We start from the raw sequence: 19,959 nt of genomic DNA on the forward strand, positions 1-19,959 counted from the left end.
TTTATGTCTCCTGATAGCTTTCAGGAAGACCCAAAATGGAAGTTCTCACGCAATTATAGGAATGGCATGGAACTGTAATCCCTGAAATATGGGGTGAAACTTTCTGCCTCAGACAGCTCCTCAGGCCTGCCACCAAGACCCCAGAGATCACAATTTAATTGTGGGATCCCCTGAGAAGCTACTTTCAAACATCATTTTTGAGGATCCCACATTTGTCTTATGGTATTACAGCCCCTGGGACAAGCCCTCTCCACCTGGAGTGGCCTCACCCGCCGCTGGGAGACCTGGACCAGCCTCAAGCTCCACCGTTCAGGCATGGCACCGTCTGCCCTCCCAGGTGCGAGTCACCCTTCCTGTTTGTCCCAGCTCAGGAGCCACAGCCCCAGGGTGACCGACTCACCCTTCCGGCTGGCAGCATTATTCAGGCGCACTGTTCCCACTACAGCCGCAATTAGTGAAGCATTCTTACTTTGTTTTGTACAGATGCATAATGCCGTGAACGATTTCAACTGAGGGATTCCCGCTGAAGAAGGAAATCTGGTCAGGGAGCTGTTTTGAAGGCGAGTCTGGAGCAGTCTCACGCTCTTTACTTTGATCATCATGTTTATTTTTGTCCTCGGCAGATGCAGCCTCTGAAGATTTTCTTCCTTCCACGGCAGCTTTTGTTTCATCTTTTACAAATCAAAAGTTTCTACATTACTAATGGCGCACCAGAAATGTCTGCTGTTCCCTGAACACAGCCTGCATGTACACAACAGCACTCCGAAAAGTCAAATTACAATCCTGGAAAGCAGCAGAACGAATCACCTCTCATCTCTGCTGTTCCAGGGGAAACTCCAGAGCTGCCAGACACCCAGTGCGAACCCCTGGCAGACCCCAGTGCTGCGGATCAAGCTGTACTGTGCCAGGTGAAATCCCAACAGGCACCAGTACCAACACAAAGCAGCCGGGACAGGATTGCTGAGCAGAGGCAAGGAGGGGGCTGCTCCTCCTGCGCTGCTCTGATGGCAGCTTGGATGTTTGACAAGACCTGGTGTTCCCATCTTTAAAATTCCTCCCGATCAGGGAATTTAAACATCTACAGAGCTGAACGGTCCCACTGCTATGGGCCAGCAATACTAACAAGCAAAACACCGACAAGCCCGCGGCATAGCCCAAAATAAATTAATTCTTTATGTTTGCCAGCAATAATCAGCTCTCCTGTCCAGACCCCAACGCGCATTCCTCAGCTTCCCTACTTCTTTTCCAAACCACTCGACTGACTCAAAACTCGCAAACCCGGCAGCACCTCCACCAGCCCCACACGGACAGACAGTTGTCATCGGTGGGGCCAGCGCCTGGGAAGCCAGGGAAGGGGCCACCACACAAGCCGGGTGGTCGACAACCACAGACCCGAAAACCGGCGCTTCCTCCCCCCAGTGCCGGTACCTGGCCGCGGCTGGATGGTCTCAATGATCACGTCGGTCATCTCCCTGCGGCCGAGGTGCTGGTGGAGGATGGCCGCCCGCTCCCCGGGGCCTTTCCCCTCCAAACAGGCCGGCACAGCAGCCGGGGCCGCCCCGGTGCTCTCCGCAGCCATCTCCGGAGCTGCGCAGGAGAAAGGAGCCGTTGGCACGGGGGTGGTAGGAGCGGAGCCCCGGGACCGGGACCCACCGGCAGCACCGGGACGGCCCCCGGGCGCTCTGGGGACAGGGCACAGCTCCCTCCCCCGCCGCGGCGGAGAGGGCTGACCCGCACCCGATCCCTGTTCCCCCCTCAGTGCGGAGGGGACCGGACCCGGACCGGCGGGACTCACCAGCCGCGTTGTAAGCGAAGCCCGCGGGCAGCGGGGAGTGCTCGGCCAGCTCCAGCCGGATCACCACCAGGGACACGCTCATGGGCCCGGACACCGCGGGCCGCTGCCACCGCGCTCCGGGGAGGCCAACGGAGATGAAACACCGCTTCCGCCTCCCGCACCTTTCCCCTCTGACCCCGCCGGGGTCACGCCGGCGACGCGATGACGAAAGAGGCGGCGACAACGACGACGCGGCAACGACGGCGGCGGAGGAGGAGGACGGTGAGGGGGTCCGCGAGCGGCGCCCGGCTGCTTCTCGCGAGATTTCCGGGTGAGTTCTCGCGAGACTTGGGGGTGAAGCCTGCCCTCTTCCTGGCAAGGCCTGGCCTGGACTAGGCCTAGCGGGGGCCGGGGCGCGGACCGGGGGGCCCGGCCCTTCCGGCCCCCCCCCTCCGCGCCCCGAACCCCCTAAGGGTGACTTCAGGAGAGGTGGCACACTGGGGGTGGAAGTGAAGGGGGTGACAGTCCTGCCTGTGCAGGCCTGCCGCAGAGTCACAGGCCCTGTTACCATAGCAACGCAGCCAAGCCAGAGGGCCCAGGGCCCAGGCCCCATCCCTTTAGGCCAAAGCACCCTCCCCCCGCAAAAAAAAAAAAACAAACCAGACCAAAAACCTTTTCTTGTTTTTCTCTCACACCCACCATTCTGGTATTTTGCCGTTCAGGGTCGTGCCAGGCTTTGGGATTGTTCATGCTTAAGTAAAAGAAACTAAAGGACAACCCGGCCCTGGAAATAAAGGCTTTGCTTTATGGCTTAGAGCTGTCTGTGAAGGATAAAGGATACCCCTGCACAATCAGGATAACACCAGCATGCTACAGCCGCTCTAACGTGTCTTTGAAAGCCTCCCAGCATCGTCTGGCGTCATAGAAAATTAACTCTAGCAAGACTGACTGCAGGGACAGGCAAGCAACAAGAACATTGCAAAAACATGGTCGCTTTGCAAAGTTCTGCTGTGATTAGTAATCAGTAGTGTGGGTGTTTGTGATTAGTGAAATTGTGTTTTACCTAAACGTTTGGAGGGCGTGAGGACCCTGCGTAAAACCACCTTCAGGTGCCTCAATTTCAGGACACTTCATGTGCATGAATAAATATTTACTTTAATAAAGTAATTCTATACTTTGTGTCCCAGTCTCTCTCCTCTGTCAGCATGGGCCTGTTGCAAATTTTCTGCAGCATGTACCTGAGGGGCATTGCCCGCACCCCTTACCTGCTCTGTGCTGGGATCCGGCAGCACCCGCAGGGCTTAATCCGGCGGAGGCGATCTGGATGGTGCCATTATAAAGCTGTGATCTTTGACGCCAGCGGAGTGCTCCTCCCGTCCCCTTACAAGACAGCTGTGGGTGTGTATTCTCATTTCTCATTTGCTCCTCTTGTTTCTATGCATAGAAGGAAAATAAATGTCAGGTGTCCCTCCCAGCTGTCTCTGGTTCTGGTAAGATATTCAAGAACTTGCGAAGATGACAATGGTACCTTGTTGTGCCATCAGAAGTACTAGAACTGATAGCAACGGGCAAGGGCGCTGGCAGCTCCAGATCAGGGCCTGAACCCATCTCGTAATGAAACAGTCCTGTAATGGCACTGGCTGGTACCGCCCAACATTGGTATTGTCCTTCAGGACACTTTAAGAACTCGGTGTTTTCACCCCAAGTGCACCACACCAAATATAGAGGTGAGGTGCTTCATTTGGGGGAATGCCAAAACTTCTTTTCTTTGTGTCTGGGTCAATTACCCTAGTCCAACACGTCAGTTCTCATGAGTGCTGGTCGATGTATCAGACTTCAGAGGGATTTCAAGCTAGTTTCTCAGTTCTGATGATGCCATACATGCTCTCTCCTGGCTTTCTTACTTTTTTCTGTATAGACTGGGAGGCCCGGAATTGTATTCCAGCCGGCACCATCCAGCAAGCTATGCTCTCTGGAGGGGAAAGTAGTCCCTCTCTGAAGTACACAAGAGGAGAGCTGACGGCTGTGGAGTTTTTGCAGGAATTGGGACAGAAGTGCTTTGAGATTGTAAGCCACTTCCCTCTCCTCTCGTTGTGCTTCCTGACTGCAGGGAAATGGGACCCTGCAATGTGGGAACCTGGTGGTTCAGTGAGGAAAGAGGAGCTTTTTTAAAAGGAATCCTTTGATGGAAGGGTCTGGATTTACCGTCTAGGAAGCACTGCTGTCTGCTCAGGGCAGACTTTTCACTGCCATCATGACTCTGGTACACAAGCAGGATGGTCAGCTGAATTTGCCTTGACTTCCATGAGCCTCTTCCTGCTTATTTCATAACTTTTATTTCGATACACCTCTAGGATCAGCCAAGATGAGAAGTCAGAGAGTCAGAGACCATCTGAGAGGCTTTTGCTGCTCGTACATGGGCATGCTCAGTGGATGGAGGCCATGGTCTCCAGGGAGGGTTCTAAAGATCGGTAGATGCCCCTCCACCACAGCTCCAGGAACACAGTGCAAGAATCCTCTCTTGAATAAAGTCTTTTTTGAAACAGCTCAGTCTAAAATGCAGTTTCCTTTCCTGCCTGCTGAATGGTAAATCAGTATTTATTTCTAACCTGCCTTGATTTTATGGCAGGCACAGTCCTAGTGCATTTCTCTTTCCAAAAATCAGACTTTTATCACTGCTGCTGCTTCTGTAGAATTAGTAATGTGAGAACACTAGTTTATTTGGTCTGAGCAATTTAGCTGGAAGACTGCCTTGTGCTGCTAAAGGAAGTAGGACAGCAAGATAAGATGATCAGGCAACCTTCCTACCCAACCACTCTTATTTTCCTCTCTACTTAAAAACAATTTGTGGCTAATTATCCTTCTTGGGGGGGGGGGGGGGGGTTTCTCTGGTTTCTCAGGCAAATGTCTGTGTTCCAGTGGACTCTTTTCTCTTGGACTTAATCAGAAATGAGATGATAAAACAGCTCCCCATAATGGCAGAAGCAGTACAGTGTATCCGTGCAGAAGGTCTTAAGACAGCTCTTCTAAGCAACAGCTTCTGTCTGCTGAATGGAGAGAGCTTTCCGCTGCTGGACCGAAAGCACTTTGATGTGGTAAGCCCTGATGGATTCCAAAATGCATTTCTGTAGCTAGCTCTGTAGAAACCTGCAACTGAAGTTCTTTACGTGCAGGTACCAAATGAACAGCAACCAGCAGCACATATTAGTAGACATAAATGTAACAGTCTGTGAGAATGTTTAGTGGTATAATTCGTCGTAGTGATTCAGCCTTGAAGAGGGTCTCAGTGAGTGGCAGGTACTTGTGCATTTGAAAATTCATTGCAAAATGCCCACGCAGCCACAAGTCTACGTGTACCAATGTCGATAAAGGACTTGGAAGCTGGAACACTATACAAGAACTAAATGTTCTTACCCAGTGCTTGCTTTATATTCAGTCTTTACTCTTTTAAAGCTTGTTTCATCCCAAAGAATTGCAAAGCAGCCCCCATATTCAAAAAATCCCACTACCCCAACGTGCCGATCTGACCTGATGAGCAGGCAGAGACCCCTCTCCCAGCACGCTTTGCTTTTGCAAAGATGAAGCAGAAGATTAGCCTCAAAGCTGGTTCTTGTGGCTTCACTTGAACAGGCAGCTACGAGGACTCACCTCAGCATGGCAGAAAATTTGCTTTTTTGTGTGCCCCAACTCACATCTTTGAATTTCAGGAGTTTATTCGTGACTTAAGTTTGTTTTATAGCCTTGATTGAGACAACAAAATAGGCAAAGAATAATCGTATTGATACATTTAAAACCTGGGACTGCTTAAAGTCATCTTGTCAACATTATGTTATTATCAACTCGGCTTTCTGTGCATTATACTAGTGACACCAGTGCCTATGAAGTTCTCTTAGTGGAGCGATGCTCTGTGATACCTTTCATCCCAGACTGTTTCAAAGCACTTTAATAACCACGGCCTATCTGGTGTCATCATTCACGCGGTGTGGCTCTTCTATAACAGCAGGCAACAGGACTGCACAGTAATTAGTGGGAAAAAAATTAATTGAATGTGGATTTCCATTATCATTGGCTTTTATATCTCTCTAATAGATTAATTTCTATTCCTAGAGTGTCTTTCAGTGCAGGGGTGAATTACTGCTTGAATTTTTGATGGTTGTGAGGCAATGTGAGTATTCAGAGACTGTCTCAAGACTTCTTTGATGCAAAATTGGGCAGATGATTATGGTCAACATCTCTGCTGCTGTGAATATTGCTTTGGCGCGGTTGATAGGTGCGATGGTCAGGACATTGCTTTTCCAGACCATTTGGAAGGTGGTGCAATCCAAGGCTTTCTTGGACAGCATTGAGCAATTGGTTCAGCACAGTGTGGGATACCCAGTGAGTCTCCCACATCGTGACATCTCGTTGGATATCTTCCATCCAAGGACTGGCCAATCCTGTTTAGCTTATTTGAGCTGACAGAGCCACAGCCAAGCAATTGGCACCCACGCGGTCGCTTGAATCACATCCTATCCAGCTCTGTCAGCTCTCCATTCCCCGTGTCCCTTATTTCACATGTTAATTAGACTGTCAGTCTCTTTCCCACCCTGCCATCCTCCATTTCCAACACTGCACAGATGTTTGTGGTCACAGTAGGCTCATGCATAATCCATTTGTTGTTGCTGTAGGTTGAATCTTATCGGGAAGGAATGCACAAGCCAGATCCTCGTATCTACAAGCTGTGCTTGGAGCGGTTGGGCGTTCAGCCCCAGGAATCCATCTTCCTCGACAGCAGCAGCCAGAACCTAAAAGCAGCAGCCCAGCATGGCATTAAAACAGTCAAGGTACAAAGCAATGCAACCAAGGCAGGCTTCGTGTATGGTTTCTAAGTCCAGAAGCTGTGTTTGACTTGAATGGCTCAGGATTTTCAATCGCAGTGGCAGACTCGTGTTGCCAAGCCTTTTGTTTCAGCTTGTCCTTATTCCTACAGGATGTGGCTGGGCTAAAGGGGAGGGTTACTGGCAAAGGCTGCGCTGACCTGTTTCATTCATGGCTCTAAACCCTACAGCCAGTGTAACCTCAGAGAAGTTGCTTCTCCTTTATGCACCTCGGTTCCCTATTAGAGAAACAGCCCTAACCGTATGGTTGAGACAACCACATCCATCTGATGTGAGAAAATAAGACACACACTTAAGACATTTCTAGAAGCAGCTGTGAGGCTTCACGGGTCTTTCAGCTGGGGATTGGTTAACCCACAGGCTTTGGAGATAGTGAGCACAGGGGTTTTACTTCGGTGAGGGGACCACTGGGGGAAGGACAAGCATGGGACTGGTGGGAAGAGTGAACTCTACTCCCCTGGACTGCACACAGGGGATTCCAGCACTTAGCCCAGCCCAAGCTCACAGTGTCTGTGCCAGGCAATTTTATCTTCTGTCACCTGGTGTTTCTCCCTCCCTCCTGCTTTCAGGTCGATGATCCAGAAGTAGCATTCAAAGAGCTGGAAACCTATCTGGGTTTTCCTTTGCAAGGGTTTGTTCCAAATACTTGTTCAGTGAGACCAAGCATGGAAATCCCAAAAGATCGTCTGCAAAAGTACCTTGAAAATGTTCTCAGTGACCAAGCAACAGGTATCACAGTGCTTTTTGTTCTTCAGCCTGAAAGCTCACATATTCTGGAGCCATTGGCTCTTTCCATCATATGACAGATGGATTGAAAAATACTATTAATGACAGGCTCCTAATCTCCAAGCAAATGTTGCAGCCATTCAGGTTTCAGTGATCTGTCACTGTTTCCCAGAAATGGGAAACAACACTTCAGGACTTCCTCATTTGGGAGGGGCTGAGCACAAGTTGCCAAAGAGGTGCCAGGGATATTCCTGGCCTGTCAGCCATCTATGAGTGATTGCCATGTTCCCCAGGGGTTTGGGACACAGGAGCAAAGTGTAGGTTCGCGATTGCTGCAAGTGAGATCTCAGACCCAGGAGCAGGAAGGGGAAGTAAAACCTGGGGAAGTGGTGAGAAATAATCCCAGCTCATGCTTCTGTCTGCTGACCTGCTCTCAACTCTTCAGGCCCGCTAGCGTTACGGCAGTTTGGCCACGGACAGTCTACCCAGACCTATTATGTCAAGTTTGGAGATCGCTTGCTAGTGCTGAAGAAGGAGCCCTCTGACAGGCTGCATCCCTCGGGCTCTGCTGTCAGAAGGGAATACAGGTAAGAAGGAGCTGTGCTCCTCATGCCGGCTGAGCAGGGAAGACTCTCGTAGGAGATCCCAAACAACCCCCGTCCTAGGAACAGTGCTCATTCCAGCCTTGGCTGTTCTGTTCCACATCACACACACAGTCCACACACCCGCCTCCCACATTTTCCTCCCCTGTGTTTTGCACAGCTCCGTATCCCAGTCTGTGATCTGTCCGTTTGCTACAGCTTGGGTGAGTAGTGCTGGATTGAGATACGAGGCTGCGCTACCGCCCTGCAGCTGGTGGTGAGCGTGTAGTTAGGACCCTGTGCCTGTGAAAAACACTCTCCCCACTCCTGCGCTGTGATCCTTCCAATTCGCAGAGCACACCACAGCTCTCCCGGCACACCTCGGGAGACGCAGGATCTCACTGTCGCGTCTGGCACCTTGGGTGGGAGAGAGATTGCAGCACAACACTGCAGCTGAGCAGCGAGGAGCCCCGCCAAGGGCTAGCCCCGTGCTGGAAGGGTCATGCTGTGCCAGAGATCTCTGCCTCGGCAGCAGAGCAGCAGGACACTTGTGGGGGGGACAGTTGTGATCTCCCCTTGGTTTTTCAGAGTGTGTTAGTCTCAGAGCCCTGGAACATACAAAGATTTTGGTGTGCTGCTTTCCCCTGCCCCCAGCCATGTTATTTTAGCGTGTTTAAAACTGAGCACAGGACTCTTTTTTTTTTTTTTTTTTTATATTGTGCGTCTGCCTAGCAACAATGCAGTTCTAGTATTGATTCCCTAATGCCTTTCTCTGCTGACACGGCTCTCTGGCTCGCCCTGGCAGGGTACTGAAGGCACTCTATGAGGCTGGTGTTCCTGTTCCCACCGTACTTGCTGTCTGCGAGGACAGAAGGTAATCTTGTCCCTCAGTTTTCACTCTGTGCTTGACAACTTCAGCCAGATTCCCCCAAAGACCAGGAGAGAAGGGATATAAGGAGCCAGACCTCACAAAGTACACCGGTCTAATTAGTGTTTGCCCAGTCTTGGGCTAGAGGAGCCTCTAGAAGTTCAAAGGACAGTAACACTTTCATTTGGCTTGTTTGAGGTGTGTCTTTATTTTAGCAATTAATCAAAATGCTGTCTTCCTTTGAAAAGCTGCTGTAAAACAGTGTTGTATGGCTCCCTGCTGACTCAATATGCTTAGGTTTCCAATAAGGAGGAGGTTTTTCTAACTGCCAGACGTCAGGCTTGCCCCAAGATCTACAGCCGCGATAGAAGCAAGTCTGCAACCAGGCCACCCTGTGTTGCCTGTAGTAGCACGGCTACGCTCAGAGCTCTGCTGGCTGCAGTAATAACGTCTCTGCACTGCAGTTAAATGCGTGTCCGCTGTTCGTGTTGTTCGCATGCAGTCTGACAGCCCGGCTGCAGAGCCCACTGCAGGGGAGGCAGGGAGATGGTTGGTGCTGTAGCCCAGCCCTAAGCTCAGGTTCCTGGGCTGGAGGGAACAGGGCTGGTCATGCCACAGCCGTGTGCCACTGGCTGGCAGCCTGAGCTGGGCTTGAGCCCGGGCCACAGCTGGGCATGGAGCTGTGCTGTTGAGGCTGCTCCTCACCTTGCCATGTGGGTGAGGCCTGGGGGCATGTTGAAGGTGCAGGTGAGATCTGAGGGATGGTAGGTAGCAGGATTAACCTCAGACCCACCAGTTCCACCTTGCTTCCCCAGCACTCTTGGCACACCTTTCTACCTGATGGAGCACTGTGCTGGCCACGTCTTCAGGGACATCTCCCTCCCCACACTGCAGCCTAGCCAGCGGAGAGCTATTTATGCTGCCATGAGTCAAGTCCTCTCCAAGATCCACAGTGTAGACCTCAGAGCAGCCAAACTGGAGGACCTTGGGGAGCATGGTGAGAGAAGGCTATGTATCCTCTATCACTGTTTTCTTCTCCCGTGTGTCAGCGTTTGAAAGGATAGGCTTGGGTACAGGACTTGGGCCAAGCTTGGGGGCAGCTGGGAAAGCGAAGATGAGTAGCAGGGTGTCTGAATCCCTAGGCATGGTGGGAAGGTGTGGAGAGCTGCTTCAGATCCTCCAGGTCTGTGTTTACTGTTAGTAGTCCCCAGAGCTTCCTGCCATGAGCAATTGCCGCACTGTGGGTGCAGGATTAACTTGTTTGCTGCCATCTCTGACCAAACTTCCTCGGCTCCTCCAGTGTCTCTGCAGGGCTGTTCCAGCTTTTTGGAGTTGGTGGATAAGTTACATTTTTGTCCAGGATCTGGTTATTTCTGCCAGAATATCAAATCCAGTGCCAGTTAAGAATGTATGAGAACCCTGGAAATCACAGTTAAACTCTTGGAGCTTACCTCAGGGTGCTGGACTGAGATCTGCTTGACTGTTTGACTTTTTCTGCATGCACCTTTCGTGCATCTCTTTTGAAGCTTCTTTGTGCCCGTCCTTTTCCCTGAGAGCCTTCATTCCCTTTTTGCAGCTAATTACATTCAGCGACAAGTTGAGACCTGGACAAAGCAGTATCGAGCCATGGAAACTCATGTTATCCCAGCCATGGAGAGGCTCATCGAGTGGCTGCCTCTGCATTTTCCTGAATCTCAGAAGACGACAGTTGTGCATGGTGATTTCAGGTACTGCTTGGCTGACACCAATTCCCTGGAGCACATCCCAGACAGCAGAGAGGGAGAGAGGGTGTAAAACAATACGCAGACTGCAAAGAGGTGATGAGTTGGGCTGGCACAGCAGCTTCAGAGCAGTCTGAAAGCTGGGCTCTGGGTCGTGTTGAGCATCCCCCAGGTAACAAGATCTAGATGGCCACAAACCCTTTGCATCTGTCATGAGAAGCATATCCCGAGAGCTCTGACTGGTTCTGTCTTGCACCCAGAGCTCTCGTATTTTCCCCAGTGTTTATCTGCGTAGTGATCTGTGGAAGTTTAAAAACAGTCCCCATTTGAGAGCAAGGAAGCTGGGGACAGGAACTGAAAGCCTGCACTCCTGATGTCCGATTCCAATCCTGCTGCTTCATTGGTGTTTCAGAGTTTCTTCACCCAGCCACTGCAAACACTGGGGTATCATCAGCTGTTTCTGCAAGACTCAGAAATCAGTTGTGGTGCACGTTGCTAATGATATTTGGTGCTTAAAGAGTTTGGGTGGCTGGTGAGATGCTGCAGGATGTATGGCAAAACCTGCCAGTGTTACAGGTGAAGTCATGCCGGAGTGTGATGGCTGGGGGCAGAGGTGAGGGATGCTGAGATCACCTTCTGTGTTGTCAGACCCTGTCTGCCAGGACTGTGCAGCTGCAGTGTAGCTGTGTGCCAACTCTGGGCCAAGGCTCCTTCCCGCAAGGTTTGTCACACACAGTCCCAGTGTGACTGGAAGCTGGTGAGCTCTCTGCACCCTGGCAGGATGGCTGCCCTCTCTGTTTCCTCCTCAGTAGGCTGCTGCCCTCTTCTGGGGCTCAAACGGGTGAAGGCTGTACTACCCATAATCTACAGCACATGACAACGCAGGGCCTGGAGTTATTGTGTGCTTTTGAAATGACCCCCTGGACAGTGACTTCCCTGCTTCACTTTTTGGCTAGCCTGTCCTGTAACATCTGTTCATGATCTGGGGCTCTGAATAACTTGGTTTCATTCTTCAAAGCACAGTTCAGTTCATCGTTAACCAGAGAGTTCATTATTGAGTAATCTCCGTCCTCCCTGTCCTATGCTTGCAGAAATTAATCTTTCACTTGTGCAGCCTCCCAAAGGACTCAGCAATTTTTGAAGAGAGTGAAGAGCACTGGAAAGCACCTGCTGCTGCTGAGCACTGGGATTTTTTCCCCTCTTGAGACTTTGCTGATCTCTTTTTCCCTCTGATACAGGATGGACAACCTGGTCTTTCATCCAGACAGGCCAGAAGTCCTTGCTGTCCTTGGCTGGAAGCTTTCAACTCTAGGAGATCCCATCTCTGATTTGGCGAATAACTGTATGGCCTACTTCCTGCCACCTCACTTTAATGCACTGAGAGGTACAGAGAGGGGCAAAGTCACGTTTTACACACGGAGAGAGGAACCAGAGTTCAGAAACAGATTAGCTCCTGCCCAGAGAGCTCAGCCGGCAGTTGGGCTCATTGCAGCTGGGAAGGGCTGTGGGTCTCGCACCATATTCCCAGCTCTGCCCTTTCTCCCCTCCCTCCAGGACGGAAAGTGCAGTGATCACTGTGCCATGGTCACCCCATCCCCAGCTTGTCACATATTTGCCACCCATTTGGCAGATACTCTGCCGTGCGCTCCCTGTCCTGGTTGGTACCATCACCCTGTTCCTGCGCGTGGATCTGTTAACAGTCGTGTCAGGGATGGCCCCGGAGAGGAGGGCCCTGCTTCACAGCTTGCAAAACTGCATTTAAAAATTTGTTTGGATTATTTTCCCTCTCACTTCAGCTGTAAAGCTGGGGAACTCTTTTGGGTGGGAAAGCTGTGAACCAGGCCAGCGCAGAAGGTGTTTTTCCACAAAGTTATACACTCGTTGAAAAGAACAGTATAGGTGTAAACAGAGAGGAAAATCACTCTGTTGTTTAGGAAGAAGATCCATCAGTCATTGCTTTCACAATTTCACCCCAGTGAAGTAAACTGCCCTGTATGCATTTCACCTATGTGGGTTGGTGCCAAACCCCCGTTGTTATATATGGAAACAGCGTGGCAGGAGTGCAGGTGTTGGATGGGTGCAGGTGTCTCTGCTGCTCCGCAGCTGCGTGGCTCAGCCACAAGCCTCACGGCATCCCTAGAAAGCTCTGAGCTCCTCGCTGTCTGCTGTTTCACTGTTGCCTCTTCACGTCTTCCAGGCTTGAGGAAGTGTGATTTGGGACACCTGGGAATCCCTACAGCAGAGGAGTATTCCCAGATGTACTGTGACCACATGGGAGTGGAGCACCCTGAGAACTGGAATTTCTACATGGCCTTTGCCTTTTTCCGACTGGCTGCAACGCTGCAGGGACTCTACAAACGCTCTCTGGCAGGTGAGGAACGCAACCACCCCGGCCCTGTGCTGCACAAGCCTCCAGCCAGAGCACAGACACAGGAGCACTGGTGTGGGGGGAGCTGGAGCGCTCTCACACTGAGCCGGGGGAGGTCAGACCAGCAGCATGTGCTGCAGGGTTCAGGCACTCCTGGCCGTGCACCCTGAGAGTTCCAAAATTCCAGGGGGTAGAGCAAAGCGTGGCATTTCTGGCAGTCTTGTGCTTTCAGCATAGAGTTCCCATGGGAAACACGGGCTCAAAACAAGAGATTCACCTCTTTGTTTGGAGATGAGTGACCTGGGAGTAATCATGCATCAAGTTATTGCTGCATGTAGACAAGAGGTATGCGAATAGTGTCCTGTAAAGCACAGAGCTCCCTCCCTGCTCCAGCACAGGCTCTGGAGGGTGTAAGGCTGCTGTAACCTCTCAGGCAGGCTATGTTGTGTAGTCAGGATGTGTCCTGCAACCAAAAAAAAGGGCCAAAGGGCTACACACACAGGGCGTTTTCCCAGCGGCTGCTTTTTGCTGGATGCAAGGTCTGGTCTGTTCCTGTTTGCTGCTTGTGGCGATGGGACGTTGCTGTGTGATCACTTTTCTTTCATGGGAGAAGTGAGCAGAGGCCAGAGTTCAGAGCTCAGAGCCGTGTCCTACAGGTGGAGCTCTCAGACCTTCAAACTAAGCAGCACCTTCGAAGAGAGACTCCAGGGAGGTGGTGTGAATTCTCGGTGCTGTTTATCTGCAGACATCAGATCTGGCCCGGGAGTCTTTATCAGAGAGAACCAAGATGTTATTTTCGTATTCCATAGAGAGGAGTCTCTCCGAGTCCTGCTGGGCTGGCCCAGACCAGGGCACATGGTGCTGTTTGGGACGTGACTGCATAACACTGGCTCTTTCAAACAAAGGTGTCCTGTTCCTCTCTTGTCCCCAGGGAGGCCAGCTCCAGGTGAAGGCAGCCCAGAGGATGCAGAGTTTGTGGCCAACCTGGCTTGGGATTTCGCCATAAAAGAAGGATTCCGTGTCTTTGACAGCCTCCCCACCACAAAGCCTCTCGCACGTTGTTACAGCACCTTGGCCAGTCGAGGGCTGTTCCTCCGCAGGAGCTATGGTACCTGGCCACGGCCTGGGGCAGATCTTGAGCCCAGAGTTGCCCTGGTCACACCCCCCACCAGCCTGCTGGGGATGGCCCCGGGTCTTTCCTGCAAACTGGAAAAGATCATGGGTGTCCAATGGAGTTTTCTGATTTCCCAGCTCAGATGGACTCCACGTCCTCTTCTAGAGTTGAAGGTGAGACACCTTCCTCCCTAAAGCAGCTTTGCTTTGCTGTGCCTGCACGGGGGTGGGGGATTGTGGCATGCCTCTGAGCACTCTTGCTTTCCTGATCGCATTTGACACTTGGCACTCCTAGAGTCCAATGGCTTGGAGAAAGGGAAAGGGGGCTGGGTTGCCAGTGCTGGCTGCATTCGAATAACACAGTTCATATTCTGGGAAATAGCAATTTCAGAAGCCGGCACTCCCTTCAAAGATGAGCAGATTAACGCCAGCCCAGCTGTCATCGCTGGTGCTGCTCCACCAAGGTCCTGCCGTCAATGCTGATGGAGTCCCCAGAGCTTGGCTGGGCTTGGGCTTTTCAATGCCTGACAGTCCATTGCTTGTTCGTTCCCTGGAATGGGAAAAGCCTCACTGCTACCTCAGTGTGGGAAAGGCTAAGTTAATTCTCTTTGCAAGACTCCCTCCCGCTGCTTCCTTGGAAGGTCCCTCAGATAGGGCAGGGAGCTGCCTGCACCTCCACAGCTTCATTTCCTCCTTTGTGTTCTCTTATCCTGCCTTCCCTGGCAGGGGCTGTCCCTGCAGACCTCCCTGTCAGCAGACAGCCGCCTGCCCAGTGATAAGCCAAGCATGTTCTGCAGTGCAGGCTCTGAGATGCCACTTGGACTTTGGCCCTGCCACCGCCCTGGGCTCTCCTGTGCAGAGCAGGTGCCGCTGCAGCCCTGGAACCCTCAAAACGGAGGGACATTGGTCATTCCTGGTATGGTGGTGAGGAAGCAGAAACAAGCTACCAAACTGACTTGCCCGTGGTCATGTGGTGGGTCAGTGGCAGAGATGGGAGTAGCATCAGGTCTCAAACTGTAGAGTTTTAATTACATGTCTCTTCTTTCTGCCAGTGCAAGGCAGGTCAGGTCAATACGCAGGTGTCAGCACAACTGGGTCCCCTGCCCGGGCTCTCCAAACTGTCTGGTTTCTCTGTGCTTCCACTTCCCAGTGCTGCTTGTGGCCACGGTGTGGCTCAGTGTGCTCGTGGCTCTGGGATGGCTCCTGCTGCAAATAGATTTGCTGGGAACGGTGTCAGAAGTAATCATTCACAGAGTGCGTCATGAAAGCAAACATCTCTATCCTTGGGTTGCTACCGAGATTATATTCTTAATGTATTCTAGGGACATTATAAAATTCTAGTGGGTTACTTAACCGCCTTTTAGCTGCCAAAAAAAAATAATAATCCCATCTGTTGTTCAGCCCTTCAGAAGCATTTCCTTGTGCTCTGGCAGAAACCAGCAAACCCCAACATTTCAGGGTGCTTAGCAGCTGCTCCCCTGAAAAGTTGGGAAAGGAGGGAAAGCAGCAGCTTTGGGGAATTTGGAAGTGCTGAGATGGGCAGATCTCCTTGCCCTTCTTCCAAACACTCATCTTCAGAACTGGGAGAGTCACCAAGTCTCCAAACATCAGGACTGCCATGCTCTCCCTATTCCATGCCCTGGGCTTGTGGTGGAGATGCTGCTCTGTGTCTGAGGGACCAGAGAACCCCCTCATCCCTGCCATCTCCCCATTTATCCCACTGTTCTTTCCCTTGCCATTGGCCCTACACTGTCAACGTTTGCTGTGGAAGCGTGGTGTGAAAGCCAGGGGAGGAGTCTTGCTGCCCGCGGCAGGAAGATAATGCAGTGGAGTGTTAAACAGCCAAACAGTCCTGGCCTGGGAGTGTCAGGGCGCTCATAAGCTGGGCAAGGGACAAGGGAAGGGGCAAGCCTGCCTCGTGCCAGCTGGCACCGCAGGGGTGGAGGTTTGTCCCAGCGAGCTTGGCAGCCACATGCCCTTGGCTGAGGCACCCTCAGCTGAACAGGGCAGCGTCTCGGCTGATCCTGCCACGTCCCACGTAGGGAGCCAGCAGACTTTGCACGCTGGTCCCAAAGGCTGCCTGTCCCCGCAGTTCTCTGGGAAGATCCTCTACAAGGGAGCAGAGCAAAGCTCAGTTTCTCTCTCAGTGAGCATAAGCACATCTGGCCAAAGCACCTGGCACACAGTTGCACTTCCAGCATCATGCCTGGGAGGGCCAGCACCAGGGAAGGGGGATGTAGGAAGATGTAATGTGTCCTATCCTCTTCCATCAGGCAGAGAGTGCCAGGACCAAAGCAGCGGCTCTGATGAAGACTGTACAGGCTATGGATGAGGATAGCCAGGTGAGCAGAGACATGCACCTAATATTTAACCCTTCTCTGGCCCAAATAAAGCAACACAGGGTCACCTCCCTTCTGGGGCCTCCTCCACAGAAGGAACGAGGCATTGCAGTATGGGGCTCACGAGGGGTGATTTGTCCTGTCTGTTGTGGGATCCCAGGTGAGGATATTTCCCCAGCACTGTGTTCCCCAGGGCATTTGGAAGGGGCTGGGGCATTTGCTGCTGTTTTTCCCTGGTCCTGCAGCCCCTTACTTGCCCTGCGTGGGCTTTGATCTCGCTCTCGTGCAGGTCTCTGGAGCAGAACATCTCAGCGGTGCAGACCCCAGCCTGGTGCTTCACTTGGACCTGAGCTCCATGTCTGGCTGAAGGTCCTGCGTGGTTCACAGGACAGCACTCTCCAAACCGGAGCTGAACCACTAGCCACAGCGCTGGGGAGCCTCGGATGCGAGAACAAACCAGCCGCTTTGGCATGGGAGAGGTCATGCTAACAGCAGCCTGGGACCTTCTGAATTTCAGCAAACTGTTATCTCCTGTCTGGGCTCAGTGCCTTTATTGCCAGGCTCAGTAGAGAATGGGGCAAAATCCACCCCTGGATCATGCGGCTGCAGGCAGTCACTTGCAGGGGGATGGAGCTGGTCAGGAATGACCGGGTGGGGGTGCAAGACTTGGTTTTGGGAATAAAGAGAATGGAGCAGTGTGTCTCTCCTTCTTCAGCACAACACCTTCAGCTGCCTGCAGGTGCTCGAAGGACTCCAGTCACTGGTGGGGGGAACTGAATCGGGTGCTCGAGGACTCTGACCTCAGGGGAGGCTCCAGGGCTGAGGCAGTGCCTGCCCCTGGAGCTGGGAGGAACTGGGAGGACTCCATTATTCCATGGCTTAGTGGATCTCTCAGAGTTTCTTTGGGCACCACGGAGGATGGAGACTGGAAAAATGGGGTCTTTCAGTGCTTCACAGAGGCCAGCAACAAGGGGATAACTGTGGGAACAATCATGGTAATTCCTGGGCTCTTTATGTGTAGTCTAATATTAATTCAGTATTAAAGTGATGGGCACACTTCTTTGAATTCTTCAGCTTCTCCAGCGTGGGCGCAGCCTCACGGCCCACTTGCACAAGGCCACATCCGTCTGCCCAGGGTCACCACCACATCGCTGCTCTCAGGGACACAAGGGGTGCTGCGGAGGAGCCCTGGGGCAGCCGCGCTGGCTGCTCAGCACCAGCTGTGGGGAAGCCTCGTAACCTGAGCTTTCGTTTCTTGCAAGCTCCAGGGTGAAATTCTACCTCAACCCCAGGCACTTGGCTCTGCTGTGGGAGAGGGAGGGAGCCTGTATCTGCCCAGCCCCGGCAGTTGGGATGATTTCCGAGCAGGCACCTGGCCTTTGCGCTCCCACCATCTTGTCTTTCAGGCAGGCTCAATCCCAGCCGGCTATTGCTGGGCTGAGAGCTTGAGGCTGAGAGCTGGGGCTGCCGTGGAAGTGTTTCCTCCATTGCATGTGGTTTTAATCCTTCTGGGTTTATCTGCTAAGGCCCAGGGAAGGGAAGGGTCCTGCTCAAGAGAAGCAAAAGCATTAACACATGGCTAATGCCCGATGTCATTGGTTGTCCATCCAGGTATCAGCAGAAGACACAGAGGAGCTTAGCCCTGAGCGAGGCTTGGCTGGAGCTCAGCTCTGAGAAGTGCCCTGTGGACATGCAGCCTGACCCGGTCCCTCTGGGAGAGGCAGAGTGCACACAGACATGTCTCTACGGGTAAAACAGGTCTTTCTGGCATCTCCCAAAAGTGTTTTAATGCATGTGGGTCTGCAACAGGAGGAAGAACATGTTGGAACAAACGGTCTTCAGGAGTGCCACCTTCTAAAGGGCTGCCCAGGACCCACAGGGGAATCAGCCACCCTTCGGGGGGTATGGGCAGCCAAGGACGAGAGAGGCTGAAAGCCAGCGCAAGAGGATTTCTTTCAGCTGATCTAGGAAGCCCACAGCCTAATCTGAGTCCTGCTGGATAACCTTGGGCAGCGTTTTGCCTCTCTGTGTTTAGTGGTTCCTCCTGCAAAACAGGGCTGATAAAGCCCTCCTGAGCGACATGCCGGAGACCTGCAGAAGCAGGAACTACCACCAAGACTTTCAGTGACCTGGGTCTTCCAGGACAGTAGGCTAAACTGTTTCTGAATTGACATATTCTACAATTTTTCTGGCCCTTTTAAGAAACCGGAGCCATCCACCCCCGTGACTCTTCACTGACCCCTCACTAAAGAAGCCAAAGAGATGCTGTCAGATACGGGGTAATTACCACAGGTTTATTTTGGAGATTAAAAGCTCTTTGTATTTTTAGTCTGTGGATTCCTTAGTGATGGCGGTGATAGCTTGAGAACATCTCTGCTCCCTGCATGTGAATCTGCACTTTGTCACCCTGATGTGGCACGAGGCATCTTAAGCAAACAAGCAGAAAAGGCCTTTAGCTGTTGTGGGGAGAAATTTTACAAAGCCTCTCATTTGCATGCACCCAGTAGTGTCCTGTTGAGAGCACTTTGCTGGCGTCGTTCCATGTCCCCTGCACACAGTAGTTTTGTTTTTTTGATTCCTGTGCACACGCTGACAGCGGCGTGTCCAGGTAACCAGGAGTCCCCAACCATTTACCTCCTCACACCACCTTCCCAAAAAACTAACCAGCGCAACAGAGATGTTTCTGGTTTTCTGCTGCCTTTCTCCTCCTTGTTGCCTGCACAAAGTTCCCTGGGCACAGACACGGACAGGGACAGTCAGTGCTGGTGCTGGTGCACCAAAACCAAGCCATGCCAGTGTGATTTGATCTGAGCTGGGCTGGCCAGCAGGTCGAGGGAGGTGATTCTCCCCCTCTAATGGTCACTCATGAGACCCCACCTGGAGTACCGTGTCCAGCTCTGGAGTCCTCAGCACAAGAAAGACATGGACCTGTTGGAGCAGGGCCAGAGGAGGGCCATGAAGATGCTGGGAGGGCTGGAGCCCCTCTGCTGTGAGGACAGGCTGAGAAAGTTAGTGGTGTTCAGTCTGGGGAAGAGAAAGCTCCAGGGAGGCCTTATAGCAGCCTTCCAGTATCTGAAGGGGGGGCCTGCAAGAAAGCTGGAGAGGGACTTTTTAGAAGGGCATGTAGTGATAGGATGAGGGGTGATAGCTTCAAACTGGAAGAGGGCAGATTTAGATTAGATATCAGGAAGAAATTTTGCACTAAGATGGTGGTAAGACATGTGAACAGGTTGCCCAGAGAAGCTGTGGGTGCCCCATCCCTGGAGGTGTTCAAGGCCAGGCTGGATGGGGTTTTGAGCAACCTGCTCTAGTGGGAGGTGTCCCTGCCCATGACAGGGGGTTTGGAATGAGATGATCTTTAAGGTCGCTTCCAACTCAAACCATTCGGTGATTCCATGAATGTGGCCAAACTGAGCTGTGCCAGGCTGAGCCATGCCAGGCTGATCCCAGCAGCACCCAGCTGATCCAAACCGCGCTGCCCGAACCAAGCTGAGCCCACCCAATTCCACCAGAACCGAGTCGTATCCACTCGTTTCCCCTTGGGCCGTGCCGATGCGGGCAGAACGGAGCCGGGCCGTGCCGAACCGAGCCC

General features: G+C 52.3%; 2 protein-coding genes across 10 annotated transcripts in view; one reads left to right on the forward strand and one right to left on the reverse strand.

Moving 5' to 3' along the window:
- Positions 1-1,961, reverse strand: part of BRAP (BRCA1 associated protein) — a 15,861-nt gene extending 13,900 nt beyond the window's left edge. For both annotated transcript variants that reach the window (XR_012589818.1, XM_074606814.1), the window contains exons 1-3: positions 1,796-1,961; positions 1,429-1,587; positions 470-671 (exon numbers count right to left, since the gene is read on the reverse strand). Coding sequence is in view for 1 of the 2 variants with exons in the window: in XM_074606814.1 (XP_074462915.1) it covers positions 470-671; positions 1,429-1,587; positions 1,796-1,877 (443 nt within the window). In the remaining variant the exon portion in view is untranslated. The remainder of the gene's footprint in view (positions 1-469; positions 672-1,428; positions 1,588-1,795) is intronic.
- Positions 1,876-18,694, forward strand: ACAD10 (acyl-CoA dehydrogenase family member 10). Of its 8 annotated transcripts, none has more exons than XR_012589816.1 (16): positions 1,876-2,105; positions 3,006-3,172; positions 3,693-3,841; positions 4,675-4,869; positions 6,442-6,597; positions 7,221-7,380; positions 7,823-7,964; positions 8,764-8,832; positions 9,642-9,823; positions 10,403-10,553; positions 11,786-11,931; positions 12,745-12,918; positions 13,847-14,202; positions 16,302-16,370; positions 16,657-17,362; positions 17,979-18,694. XR_012589816.1 is itself a non-coding variant. In XM_074606808.1 (16 exons), the coding sequence occupies exons 1-16, from the start codon at positions 1,876-1,878 to the stop codon at positions 16,854-16,856; spliced, it is 2,613 nt and encodes an 870-aa protein (XP_074462909.1). In that variant the 3' UTR covers positions 16,857-17,001. The 8 variants fall into 8 exon arrangements, 6 of the variants coding, with proteins under 6 accessions (XP_074462909.1, XP_074462910.1, XP_074462912.1 ...); XM_074606808.1 differs by lacking the exon at positions 17,979-18,694 and adding an exon at positions 16,461-16,527 and having other exon boundaries at positions 16,657-17,001; XR_012589817.1 differs by having other exon boundaries at positions 1,991-2,105; positions 2,962-3,172.
- The last annotated feature ends 1,265 nt before the right edge of the window (positions 18,695-19,959 follow it).

The sequence above is a fragment of the Larus michahellis genome, chromosome 13, assembly GCF_964199755.1.
Source record: "Larus michahellis chromosome 13, bLarMic1.1, whole genome shotgun sequence".
In the NCBI taxonomy this organism is placed as follows: Eukaryota; Metazoa; Chordata; class Aves; order Charadriiformes; family Laridae; genus Larus; species Larus michahellis.